The sequence below is a fragment of the Haliotis cracherodii genome, unplaced genomic scaffold (assembly GCF_022045235.1).
Source record: "Haliotis cracherodii isolate W230 unplaced genomic scaffold, xgHalCrac1.p SCAF_17, whole genome shotgun sequence".
Classification (NCBI taxonomy): Eukaryota; Metazoa; Mollusca; class Gastropoda; order Lepetellida; family Haliotidae; genus Haliotis; species Haliotis cracherodii.
Window position 1 is genome coordinate 24,769,394 of NW_027266272.1, and position 15,112 is coordinate 24,784,505.

Consider the following 15,112-nt stretch of genomic DNA (forward strand, 5'->3'; position numbering starts at 1 on the left):
GATTATTTCATAATTCTTTTCAACTAAAAGAAAATACTGAAGATTCCACTTGTGACAGTTACCGAAGCCATATGCATTCATCATCCATTCATGTGCACACAAAATCTGACATCACCATGATTCGTGGACCACATGCAGATGGCTAGATGTGAGGAGGCACGTGCTTACGGTATCTCTTCTTTTTTTTTACATTTTGTGAACATTATATTATGTATTAGTGATGTAGGGCTGTTTATCTCACAGTTGCTGTTACTACACTAAAGTACTCACGGAAATGAAAAAAAACTGTTTTTCTCAATTCAAAAATCGACACAAAGTGTTACGTAGCTGTAAATACGAAATAACAAAACAACTCGAAAAAGTACTAGTCTGGATTTGCTAGTTTGATCTCAGTGAACAATACAAAATGTACTTTACAGGAGGTAATTTGTCGGCACTTTCAACATTCAAAAATAAAACTAAGTCCAAATTGACATAGCAGAAACAGACTATAGGCATTATGCACCTGTTCTCACCTGTCGTCAAGGTGTTATAGGTCACCTTGATCTACTTACACCTGGTTATGCCCTGTTTCACAGTAGTCTGTTTTATTCACATTTTTACACTTTTACGTGTAAAAAGGCATAAAAACATTTGATATGCTGTATTTGTGCCACGGCCCAAGTAGTACTAATTTAGTTGTTTGAATATTTACATATTTTGTATATTAACTACATTTATTTAAGATCTGAGGTCGAAAAAACAGTTTCTTTTCATTTCCGTGAGTACTTTAACTTGAAATGCAGCGATTCAGAACATTTTTGTCAGCAAGGCATGGGAGTGTGTTAATTAAAAGTACCGCTGTGTGACGTCATACGAGGATAATTTACGAGATATCACAATAATTACTGGGATCCATGAATCAAAGTTATCTACAGAGTTAGGAAACTGCTCACTATACATTCCACCAGAAGAGTTCAGCACTGCTGACTGTATTTCAAAATAAATACGCCATTTTCAAAAATTGTATCCTACATAAATTTTCCCATGAAAATGTTCGAGTACAGAAAGGGTTCTCATTTTGAAATACAAAAACTAACCAATTAAATAATGACGTTTCGTAATTGTTCACAACATGTCACAAAGGAGCAAGCCCTTCTTCCAAGACTGGTACTTGGCAGTATATGCACTGCATCACCTTTATGTCCTGATCTTTACCGACTGATTAATAAGCACAAAGTCATGTTGGGATTTCTCTTTTATTTGCACCCAATATGTTCACACAAACATGATTAAATGCAATATATTTACATTCAATGTCCTGTATCACATATCAATGAGAAACTAGAGTGAGGGAGTTAAATTTAACATCACATCGGCAACATTTCGCCACGTCCAGAAACTAGAACTATAAACATGGTAAAACACTATCCGACATTATACATACATCTGGAACAAAACTAAGCATCGCATTGTATCTATTTCCTCATAAAATAGACATATTTTGAAATCGTATTTATTTGTGACACAACAACTTTATCCAGATACTGAGCAACGGGTGACAAATACTCGATACTCTGTTCACAAATCATAAAATCAAGAAATAAAAGTTACAGCTTAATACAAATACAGTTCATGGAATAATGTTTGGTGAGCACTTCATGTGAAGATCCGAGATTTTTCTCTCAAGTCATTCGAGAAGCACAAGGGAGCAGTTCAGTTTAGGATACAAAATGAATTCCAAAGTTTCGAGACATAACCTCCACCCACTAAATATGAAAACTGTGGCCTCTGTAGAGAACAGATGTTACAGGCGACTCCAAACAGCATTCTGAAGTGAGTCCTACTTCACAGAGATTTATATAGCTAGTGGTGCAGCAGAGCTTTGGTTTATGTCAAGATGGCTGCCTTATAGGGGTGTCACGATAAATCGAAATATTGATATATTGCTATTGAAGAGCACTTAAAGTCAATAAATCGAATGTTAAATCAGTTTCCGATCAATAGTATCGATTTCAATTAGGAATATCGATAGTTACGATTGTTTTACAGTTTCAATAAAAAACATGCAATGCTGTTCAAATTTGTTTTTCATTTGATCATGAGTGGTAGTAATTTACACATGGTAATGTTGAAGTTTCTTTTTCTTAAATTATTAGGGTAAAGAAAAAGCAAATCGGTCATATCTCAAACTTTACATTTTATTTGTTGTTATGGTTATCACATTCAAAGGAAACTTCAGTTCCAAGGTTTAATTCATCTCCAAAATCCATCTAAAACGATAAACTGAAAACTATTGATATTTTACTGCCTTACCACTCCACTCCTTGTTATACTCATGATGGAGATCAGGCTCATTTTCATAGTATATTAAATAATATAAATAATAATAATAATAGGAGCTGTTATTTATTGACTTGCTTGAACTGCAAACAACACGAAAGCTTGATCCTTGAAAACTTGATAGAACTGCTCCCATGGCCAGTTAGTTGTTCTGTCTCCTTGACCTTGACTCATGTCTCCAATCAGATCTTTCACTCCTACACGATGCCTCTGCGTGAATATCTGAACACATCACCATAGGTCGCATTAGGAGAACCCTGAGAACCCTGAGCGCCAAAAAAAATTAAGGATACATGGTTATTACTGCCAGTCAGATGTCAGATTTCAAAAACTATTTTGTTTCCTTTTGGTACGACCTCAGTTTGACTTGCAAATGTAAACCCACCCAGAAGCATTCCTTCAGTGTACTCCCTGTTTGTCCCATGTTTTACGCCGCTTTTAGCAATATTCCAGCAATATCACTGCGGGGGACACCAGAAATGGGCTTCACACATTGTACACATGTCGGGAATCGAACCCGGGTCTTCGACGTGACGAGCGAACGCTTAAACCACTAGGTTACCCGACCGCCCCTGGTGCAGATAGCATTCAGAATCAATGGCTGCATAAAATAACCACAACACTATACTGTAATGATGTGGCCTTATTTATCTCCACTTGGAACTTATCATCTTAGTTCATATTTGAGATACAGAAACCAGATACGCTGTTTGCTCACTTAAGATGCTTTGATGCAGACTGTCTGTTTAGAAGGTTCCCCCGACAGGACTCCTATGGTGGTCCTCAGATTTGAATGAAGAGAAGTATTGTATCTGAGTAAACGATCTGATTTTGATGAGCTTGGATCATCTCTTAAACCTGGCAGTGTCTATCTCTGCTTCTCTTTCTGTCCCTCCCCTCATTTCTCTCCTCTCTTCTGTCTCTCCTGTCATCTCTCTCATATCTTCTCTCCTTCCTTGACCGATCTCTGTCATAGCGATCTTCATCTACATCTCGTCTCACTTTGCCCGACTCTCTGTCTCTGTACCTGTCGCCATCAACATCCCTCCTTTTCGAAACCTGCCTCTCATCCTCAGAATCAGACGAGCTTGACCGCTGCTTTTTCGAACCTCTGCGACTAGAGTTGCCATTTCTTGATGCATATTTCTCATTTTCAGAATCAGAATTAAATCGCTGTTTGTATTCACGCTTCATTTTTTTACTCCTCTCATGCGATCGGTCATCCTCGGAATCTGAGCTTGAGGGCTGATATCTCCCTTGTTTATTGTCTTGTGACTTCCCCCCCTTTCTCTGATGATCAGACTGATGTTTGTGATGTCTGATCCTGTGATCCTGTTTATGATCTTCCTCCGAGGATGAGTCTCTTCGTGACCTTGTCGGTTCGGATCTACGTTGAAGGGCCTCTCGGTCATGTGACCTATGTATAGGGCTCCGACTACGCTCACCAATAGAGTGTCCTTGATATGAAGATGGAGATCCTCGTTTACTGGGTCGTGTTTCTTTTGGTCGAACATCTCTACTTCTAACAGAGTAAGCTCCCCTTGGATCTGAAATTTAAAAATATATTAAATTTCTCAAAGTAGTCTAAAAGAAATTTACTTTGCCCTTAAGGCCAGTATTTTTCTAGGTATTTGTTTACAGATTTTGAGTAGAAAATACTTGTCGGCAGGTGAAGAAACATGTTTAATAGCAAACAAAAGTGTCTAATCTGAAGAAACTGCCATGTTCCGTAAGCAGTTTTGGGAGTCTTGGCCCACTTGCACAAAGCGATCTTTGCCCTACGACTATTGTAAGCCTATGTTAAAGTATGGGAGTTATGATCATCTTAGCGCTAAGATCGCTTTGTGCAAGTGGGCCCTGGTCTTGCTTGTCTGGCAGTTTAAGGTACTACATATACATAATCTTTGGAGCTGAAAATGTAAGTTTGCATATGGCACATTAAAATTAAAATACACCAAATGCTTTCCAGATTTTATTTTTACTCAAAATGTTTAATTATTGGGTCTGTGGATCTGAAAACCATATTTGATTTGTGTTGTAATGAACCAGAAGTTGATGTCGAACCAACTGATATTCAAGAGGAGCCTGTTGTTTTTTTAGTTGACCTGTTCCCCAAAATACTTGAAAAAACAATTTTACAAAATTCTTTGGCTCTTCCTATCAGCATTTTCAGAAAAACAATCTTGAAGCTCGGACTGAAAATATCTAAAAGTCTCAAAAACGAAAACCAGAGGCCCCCGCAGGAAATGAAATGGTCAATCCCTGGACTAGCTGTGCCAAGACTGAAAAGGGACCAAACTCAACTGTTAACATTTCTTGTTAGCAAGTCACGCCAGTAGGTCCCGTTCGGGAGTCACATCACCAAAATTCTTTATGTTTTAGCTGTGGGCTTCAGATTGATCACAAACTTGATGATGTCCAGTGAGTGAGTGAGTTGGGTTTAATGCTGCTTTTTAACAGTATTCCAGTTATATCGTGGCGTGTCAGCTTAATGTGGGAGGAAAGCCCGAAGTGATGCAGGTCTCAGACGTTTATCACTTCGGTGAAACCCATGGGCACGGGTATGTTGCTGACAAACCTAGAAACATAATTGGGGTGAATCAGGATTCGAACCCACTATCATACTGGCCTAAACTCACCATCACTGTCATCGCTGCTGCTACTCTCGGAGTCTGAGTCTGCATTTTTTCTTTTACTGGTCCTCAACTTCTTCTTTCTTCCCCTCTTTTCAGAATCTACAGAAAGAGAGGATATGACATGTAACCATGGTAACAGATAAATTGTTTGTTTGTTGTTTTGTTCAACACCACACTCAGCAATATTCCATCTATACACTGAAGGCCTTTAAACAATCGACCAGACAATCCAGTGGTTAATACTGTAAGCAACAATCCACGCCGGTATAATGTCATACAATCAACCAAGTCACCAAGATACATCTTACAACCGGCATTGTTGCTGGGGAGCTATTCTAACCCGGGGGGAGATGGGGTAACCTTGTAGTTACAGCATTGGCTCATTACGCCGAAAGGCCCGGGTTCGATTCTCCACATGGGTACAATGTGTGAAGCCCATTCTCAGGGGTACTCCATCGTGATATTGCTGGAATATTGCTGAAAGCTGCGTAAAACCAAGTCAGCGAGCCCTGTTGTCGCTTCTTACGACAAGCATAGTCACCTTTTACGACAAGCATGGGTTGCAGAAGACCTATTCTACACCGGATCTTCACTTTTCAAAGGCCACTGTTTCAGTAGATTATGGAGATGTTTCTGAGTCAATATGTGTAACAAAGAAATGGGATTTGTGTAAAATACACAATTTATTCTTGGGATTGTTTATCATTATATTGATGGATCGTAAATTTTTTAATGTCAATATTAATGTATGAATATTGATACTAATCTAGTAACTCACATCTTCCAGAGGCAAGAGAGTCAACTGTCTATAAAAGTCCAGTTTCCACCCTTGCCCAACTAGGCTGGTATTATGGAGTTACATATTGTCTGGACTAACAAGTCTATGCATAGTCCAAGCAAAATCGTGCAACGGAATCGAAATCTGGTTTGAAAACTGTGAGGCAGATTACAGGATTTGCAAAGCATGTGTACTGCCAACTCGTTGTCAACAGATATTTTCCTAATCTTTTCATGTTTTTAATCAAGGTGCTCACATGATTTGATGCACAATATAGATCTTGATTATCGATCAGATCGTCCTGACTGGGCGCCGCTATTTTGTTTGAAGCAAATGCAAGTGATACAAGAGGTGGAATCTGATTGGTCCATAGGAGAGGCTTAGAAGGGACTTAATTCGTAATAGCCACTGGTGGCGCTATGATCGAGTCCAGGAACTCCAGCCTGGTTCGGCAAGGGTGGAGACTGGACTTTTAAAGTCAGTTAACTCTCTTGCCTTGGGATGACATGCCTGAGGCAGTGAACATTACTCGCATGTTACAAGAACTACCTCGCCACTATCAATGCCAAAGAAATGTTTAAAGTTATTGTGACTTCCATGGTTGAGATGGACAATGACACAATTCAAGCTTAAACATTTAATAGATCAGCCTGGTTCATATTTAGCATTAAATAGATGACAATTTGCACGCTTCAAGGAAATGGTTATCTTTACAAATGCAGAAAAACTAATTTTATTATTAATTCATATTAAAAGATTATTAGCTGCTAGTGTTTCCCTGTCATAAATATCATAAATTAGAAAGATAAACATTGCACTTGGCAAGCATAATACATAGAGGTTATTAAATGTCAGTTTTCATATCATACCCCATAGACACAAATGAATTCCCGATGGCACAGTGAGTGAGTGAGTGAGTGAGTGAGTGAGTGAGTGAGTGAGTGAGTGAGTGAGTGAGTGAGTATGGTTTTACGCCACTTTTAGCAATATTCCTGCAATATCACGGCGGGGGACACCAGGAATGGGCTCTCAAATGGGCCTTGTTTGGAAGATATTGTCACGGGAAAGTTAGCCGAGCAGACGATGCACTAAGGGACGTAACTCCAATTTCCTAACACCCAGGCTGATATCAATCCCCCATTCAAACTGCACTGATAAGCCATTTCAGCCCGGCCCGGGGTATAATACGGGTCTGGTAATTACACCCCCATCCCCCCCGTAAAGATGACCGTCTCTTTGTTGGCGCCATCAAACATGCAATATGCCTCGTATCATTGATAATATAGGATAAATAGTTTCCATTCCTAGTATATATCTATGATACAAGAAGGCAAAAAGTCTCTATCCCCCATAATGTCTTTCTTTAAATAATCAATATCTTAAGATGTAATGGCGCACAATGTAGTAACTTTAGAAACATTGAATATAACGTCTGAGTGAACTGACCAATTTATCATATAGTGCCAAATGATTTGATGAGATGTTTGGCTACAGAAAAACTCCACACATCGGCAAACCCTAACTATTTAGTCAAAAGTTTATAGCATTGAACTTAAAGACAGTTCCCTCTAGGTTTATCGACCTGTGAAGATACGGTGTAGAATAGATCTTCAGCAGCCCATGCTTGCCATAAAAGGCGACAATGCTTGTCGTAAGAGGCGACTACTGGGATCGAGTGGTCAAGCTCGCTGACTTGGTTGATGCATGTCATCGATCCCAATTGCATGGATTTGTGCTCATGATGTCGATCACAGGATTGTCTGGTCCAGACCGCTGTCATATAGCTGGAATTTTGCTGAGTGCGGCGTTAAACAACAATCCAACCAACCAAATCAACCACTAGGTTTATCATTGCGTTAATATCAGATCATAATACTACGTTTATAAGATTGCTGTTTTTTTATCAATAACACCATAAATAAATACTTTTGAGCTGATATATTGATACTAAAGTTTCAGATCAATGACAATAACTGCAGCCTCCATGGTGAACAGTAGTCAAAGGGAGGTAACTCCTCACAATAACTGAGCGTACTGCAATTTTCTTCAAAGTTTATGCAATCAAGAATGTTTATTAGTATATTTGTTTCGTAACGCCGCACTCAGCAATATTCCAGCTATATAATAGTGGTCTCTAAATAAATAAGTCTGAAGCATACAATCCAGTCATTAACAACATGATCCATCTACGCATTTGAGATATGCTGACATGCATCAACCAAGTCAGCTGGCCTGACCACCTTATCCAATTGTCGCCTTATACTACAAGCATGGGTTGCTGAAGACCTGTTCTACCCCGGATCTTCATGATAAAGAATGGATAATACCAGTTACACATAACATGCGTAATGCTGCTTATCCTACCAAAATATCACCCCTTTGAGCCTACATTTGTTAATACATGCCATGATCAAATCTGAGTCAAATTTCAAAGACTAAATATTTTGCAACATTCTTCAAAGTTTTTTTTCTATTTTCTCAACAAATCTGAATCCTATTGCATTTCTTCACCAGATATCAATCTTTCAGATTCCTAGACCTTGTAGTGACTAAGAAGATGCTTAGTTTTTAACAACTGAACTTTTGCTTCAATATTTTTAAAAAGCCATCTCAAAGTGTCACGCAATAAGCCCACTTGGACCGTCGGTCCTGGTCAACTAGAAATTGTCCAAATAGTTTCAACAAGACATACAATCGAATGAGAGTCAACAAGATGCACCCATTCAAACAAGATTCAACAAGATGCACCCAATCAAACAAGATTCAACAAGATGCACCCAATCAAACAAGGTTAAAAAAACAACACAAGCAACAAGATTCAACACAACACACAATCAAACAAGATTCAACACAATCAAACAAGATTCAACAAGACACAATCAAGTGATTCAACAAGACACACACAATCAAACAAGATTCAACACAACACACACAATCATACAAGGTTCAACAAGATGCACCCAATCAAACAAGATTCAACAAGATGCACCCAATCAAACAAGGTTAAAAAAACAACACAAGCAACAAGATTCAACACAACACACAATCAAACAAGATTCAACACAATCAAACAAGATTCAACAAGACACAATCAAGTGATTCAACAAGACACACACAATCAAACAAGATTCAACAAGACACACACAATCAAACAAGATTCAACACAACACACACAATCATACAAGATTCAACAAGATGCACCCAATCAAACAAGATTCAACAAGATGCACCCAATCAAACAAGGTTAAAAAAACAACACAAGCAACAAGATTCAACACAACACACAATCAAACAAGATTCAACACAATCAAACAAGATTCAACAAGACACAATCAAGTGATTCAACAAGACACACACAATCAAACAAGATTCAACAAGACACACACAATCAAACAAGATTCAACACAACACACACAATCATACAAGATTCAACAAGATGCACCCAATCAAACAAGATTCAACAAGATGCACCCAATCAAACAAGGTTAAAAAAACAACACAAGCAACAAGATTCAACACAACACACAATCAAACAAGATTCAACACAATCAAACAAGATTCAACAAGACACAATCAAGTGATTCAACAAGACACACACAATCAAACAAGATTCAACAAGACACACACAATCAAACAAGATTCAACACAACACACACAATCATACAAGATTCAACAAGATGCACCCAATCAAACAAGATTCAACAAGATGCACCCAATCAAACAAGGTTAAAAAAACAACACAAGCAACAAGATTCAACACAACACACAATCAAACAAGATTCAACACAATCAAACAAGATTCAACAAGACACAATCAAGTGATTCAACAAGACACACACAATCAAACAAGATTCAACACAACACACACAATCATACAAGGTTCAACAAGATGCACCCAATCAAACAAGGTTAAAAAAACAACACAAGCAACAAGATTCAACACAACACACAATCAAACAAGATTCAACACAATCAAACAAGATTCAACAAGACACAATCAAGTGATTCAACAAGACACACACAATTAAACAAGATTCAACAAGACACACACAATCAAACAAGATTCAACACAACACACACAATCATACAAGGTTCAACAAGATGCACCCAATCAAACAAGGTTATAAAAACAAAACAATCAAACAAGATTCAACAAGACACACACAATCAAACAAGATTCAAAACAACACACCCAATCATACAAAGTTCAACAAGATGCACCCAATCAAACAAGGTTAAAACAACAAAACAATCAAACAAGATTCAACACAACACACCCAATTAAACAAGATTCAACAAGACACACACAATCAAACAAGATTCAACACAACACACCTAATCATACAATATTCAACAAGATGCACCCAATCAAACAAGGTTATAAAAACAAAACAATCAAACAAGATTCAACACGACACACACAATTAAACAAGATTCAACAAGACACACACAATCAAACAAGATTCAACACAACACACACAATCATACAAAGTTCAACAAGATGCACCCAATCAAACAAGGTTAAAACAACAAAACAATCAAACAAGATTCAACACGACACACACAATTAAACAAGATTCAACAAGACACACACAATCAAACAAGATTCAACACAACACACACAATCATACAATATTCAACAAGATGCACCCAATCAAACAAGGTTAAAAAAACAAAACAATCAAACAAGATTCAACACGACACACACAATTAAACAAGATTCAACAAGACACACACAATCAAACAAGATTCAACACAACACACACAATCATACAAGGTTCAACAAGATGCACCATGCACCCAATCAAACAAGATTCAACAAGATGCACCCAATCAAACAAGGTTAAAAAACACACACAATCAACAAGATTCAACACGACACACACAATCATACAAGGTTCAACAAGACACAACCAAACAAGATTCACCAGATCACACACAAAACAAGATTCAATATGACACACCATCATTCAAGATTCAACTAGACTTATCCTCACCTGAAGATTCATAATCAGAACTGGCATGTTTTGATTTTTTCTTCTTTTTCTTTTCTTTCTTGCTCTTCTTGGACTTGACTGCTGACCCCCTGCTTTGAAGCTTGTTCAGTTTCCTACAACATGGAAAGATGTTAGGATTACATCACCCTGCACAGATGGAGTGAGTGAGTGAGTTGGGTTTAGCGCCGCTTTTAACAGTATTCCACTTATATCGCGGCGTGTCAGCTTAATGTGGGAGGAAAGCACGAAGTGATGCAGGTCTCAGACGTTTACCACTTCGGTCAAACCCACGAGCACGGGTATGGTGCTGACAAACCTAGAAACATAATCGGGGTGAACCGGGATTCGAACCCACAATCATAGGTTTCTGGCGTGCCCAAGGGACGCAACTCTGCACAGCGAATCGCTGCACAGATGGAGAATCTCACCCAAGTGTCTTCTGATATAACATGGATCAAGTCGATAACCCAAGGACCTTAAACCTTATCACCGAGGGTTGATATATGTGATATCAAAGGAAGTGATCATTCTAACACTTAGGTATGAAATGTAAAGATGTCCGGGGATCAAATACTTACTAACACCTGCAAATTTTAAAACACATCAGTCATTTTCAGAAGCACTTTCTCTCTACATATACAAAGTTGTGAATGTCTGGAATGTGATGACATCAGTCTGGGATGTGATGATATCAGTCTGGAATGTAATGACATCAGTCTGGAATGTGGTGACATCAGTCTGGAATGTAATGACATCAGTCTGGAATGTGGTGACATCAGTCTGGAATGTGGTGACATCACCCTGGAATGTGGTGACATCTCCCTGAAATGTGGTGACATCTCCCTGAAATGTGGTGACATCAGTCTGGAATGTAATGACATCAGTCTGGAATGTGGTGACATCAGTCTGGAATGTGGTGACATCACCCTGGAATGTGGTGAAATCTCCCTGAAATGTGGTGACATCAGTCTGGAATGTAATGACATCAGTCTGGAATGTAGTGACATCACACTGGAATGTGGTGACATCACCCTGGAATGTGGCGACATCTCCCTGGAATGTGGTGACATTACCCTGGAATGTGGTGACATCAGTCTGGAATGTGGTGACATCACCCTGGAATGTGGTGACATCAGTCTGGAACGTGGTGACATCAGTCTGGAATGTAATGACATCAGTCTGGAATGTGATGACATCAGTCTGGAATGTGGTGACACCAGTCTGGAATGTAATGACATCAGTCTGGAATGTGGTGACATCACCCTGGAATGTGGTGACATCACCCTGGAATGTGGTGACATCTCCCTGAAATGTGGTGACATCAGTCTGGAATGTGGTGACATCAGCTTGGAATGTGGTGACATCAGTCTGGAATGTGGTGACATCAGCTTGGAATGTGGTGACATCAGTCTGGAATGTGGTGACATCACCCTGGAATGTGGTGACATCAGTCTGGAATGTAATGACATCAGTCTGGAATGTGGTGACATCACCCTGGAATGTGGTGACATCTCCCTGAAATGTGGTGACATCAGTCTGGAATGTGGTGACATCACCCTGGAATGTGGTGACATCAGTCTGGAATGTGGTGACATCAGTCTTGAATGTGGTGACATCAGTCTGGAATATGGTGACATCAGTCTGGAATGTAATGACATCAGTCTGGAATGTGGTGACATCAGTCTGGAATGTGGTGACATCACCCTGGAATGTGGTGACATCAGTCTGGAATGTGGTGACATCAGTCTGGAATGTAATGACATCAGTCTGGAATGTGGTGACATCAGTCTGGAATGTAATGACATGAGGCTGGAATGTGGTGACATCAGTCTGGAATGTGGTGACATCTCCCTGAAATGTGGTGACATCTCCCTGAAATGTGGTGACATCAGTCTGGAATGTGGTGACATCAGTCTGGAATGTGGTGACATCACCCTGGAATGTGGTGACATCAGTCTGGAATGTGGTGACATCAGTCTGGAATGTAATGACATCAGTCTGGAATGTGGTGACATCAGTCTGGAATGTAATGACATCAGTCTGGAATGTGATGACATCAGTCTGGAATGTGATGACATCAGTCTGGAATGTAATGACATCAGTCTGGATTGTGGTGACATCACCCTGGAATGTGGTGACATCAGTCTGGAATGTAATGACATCAGTCTGGAATGTGGTGACATCAGTCTAGAATGTAATGACATCAGTCTGGAATGTGGTGACATCAGTCTGGAATGTGGTGACATCTCCTTGAAATGTGGTGACATCAGTCTGGAATGTAATGACATCAGTCTGGAATGTGGTGACATCAGTCTTGAATGTAATGAGATCAGTCTGGAATGTGGTGACATCACCCTGGAATGTGGTGACATCTCCCTGAAATGTGGTGACATCTCCCTGAAATGTGGTGACATCAGTCTGGAATGTGGTGACATCAGTCTGAAATGTGGTGACATCTCCCTGAAATGTGGTGACATCAGTCTGGAATGTAATGACATCAGTCTGGAATGTGGTGACATCAGTCTGGAATGTGGTGACATCACCCTGGAATGTGGTGACATCTCCCTGAAATGTGGTGACATCAGTCTGGAATGTAATGACATCAGTCTGGAATGTAGTGACATCACACTGGAATGTGGTGACATCACCCTGGAATGTGGCGACATCACCCTGGAATGTGGTGACATCTCCCTGAAATGTGGTGACATCAGTCTGGAATGTAATGACATCAGTCTGGAATGTGGTGACATCAGTCTGGAATGTGGTGACATCACCCTGGAATGTGGTGACATCAGTCTGGAATGTGATGACATCAGTCTGGAATGTAATGACATCAGTCTGGAATGTGATGACATCTCCCTGAAATGTGGTGACATCAGTCTGGAATGTGGTGACATCACCCTGGAATGTGGTGACATCAGTCTGGAATGTGGTGACATCAGTCTGGAATGTGATGACATCAGTCTGGAATGTGGTGACATCACCCTGGAATGTGGTGACATCAGTCTGGAATGTGGTGACATCACCCTGAAATGTGGTGACATCACCCTGGAATGTGGTGACATCAGTCTGGAATGTGGTGACATCAGTCTGGAATGTGGTGACATCTCCTTGAAATGTGGTGACATCAGTCTGGAATGTGGTGACATCACCCTGGAATGTGGTGACATCAGTCTGGAATGTGGTGACATCTCCTTGAAATGTGGTGACATCAGTCTGGAATGTAATGACATCAGTCTGGAATGTGGTGACATCAGTCTGGAATGTGGTGACATCACCCTGGAATGTGGTGACATCAGTCTGGAATGTGATGACATCAGTCTGGAATGTGGTGACATCAGTCTGGAATGTGGTGACATCACCCTGGAATGTGGTGACATCTCCTTGAAATGTGGTGACATCAGTCTGTAATGTGATGACATCACCCTGGAATGTGGTGACATCAGTCTGGAATGTAATGACATCACACTGGAATGTGGTGACATCACCCTGGAATGTGGCGACATCTCCCTGGAATGTGGTGACATCTCCTTGAATTGTGGTGACATCTCCTTGAAATGTGGTGACATCAGTCTGGAATGTAATGACATCAGTCTGGAATGTGGTGACATCAGTCTGGAATGTAATGACATCAGTCTGGAATGTGGCGACATCACCCTGGAATGTGGTGACATCTCCCTGAAATGTGGTGACATCTCCTTGAAATGTGGTGACATCAGTCTGGAATGTAATGACGTCAGTCTGGAATGTGGTGACATCAGTCTGGAATGTAATGACATCAGTCTGGAATGTGGTGACATCAGTCTGGAATGTAATGACATCAGACTGGAATGTGGTGACATCACCCTGGAATGTGGTGACATCTCCCTGAAATGTGGTGACATCTCCTTGAAATGTGGTGACATCAGTCTGGAATGTAATGACGTCAGTCTGGAATGTGGTGACATCACCCTGGAATCTGGTGCCAGTAAACACTATATTAGATATATCCTGGTGCCAGTTAACCCTATACCATATATATCCTGGTGCCATTCAACACTATAGTCCACAGGGAGATGAGAAATGTGAGAGGATCACAGGGGTTAATAACGCTTTGAGTTTGTCAAGCACGGAAAAAACACAATACAAATGTTATTATTATTACTGCCCAAGTGAACAAATATTTAAAAAAAATAAATTCTACTTTGAGGATATAAATTACAAAAGAAGTGTTCAACCTGCTAAAAGCATAAAGATCTTACTTTAAGAGTTTTTTCTTCTGTTTGGGGGTGAGAGATTTCAGAAACTGAACCTCTGGATCATCTTCATCGGTGTCAACAACCTGCCCAGGACATCAAAGATGGGTCATTAATGACAATAAACGGCAAAACATGACACAT

General features: G+C 39.9%; 1 protein-coding gene across 2 annotated transcripts in view; it reads right to left on the minus strand.

Annotated features, from left to right (window-relative positions):
* Nucleotides 1–1,239: 1,239 nt before the first annotated feature.
* Nucleotides 1,240–15,112, minus strand: part of LOC139464986 (corepressor interacting with RBPJ 1-like) — a 29,276-nt gene continuing 15,403 nt past the window's right edge. For both annotated transcript variants that reach the window (XM_071246642.1, XM_071246641.1), the window contains exons 7-10: nt 14,975–15,054; nt 10,734–10,846; nt 4,962–5,057; nt 1,240–3,869 (exon numbers count right to left, since the gene is read on the minus strand). In XM_071246642.1, the coding sequence (XP_071102743.1) occupies nt 3,175–3,869; nt 4,962–5,057; nt 10,734–10,846; nt 14,975–15,054 (984 nt within the window). In that variant the 3' untranslated portion in view covers nt 1,240–3,174. The remainder of the gene's footprint in view (nt 3,870–4,961; nt 5,058–10,733; nt 10,847–14,974; nt 15,055–15,112) is intronic.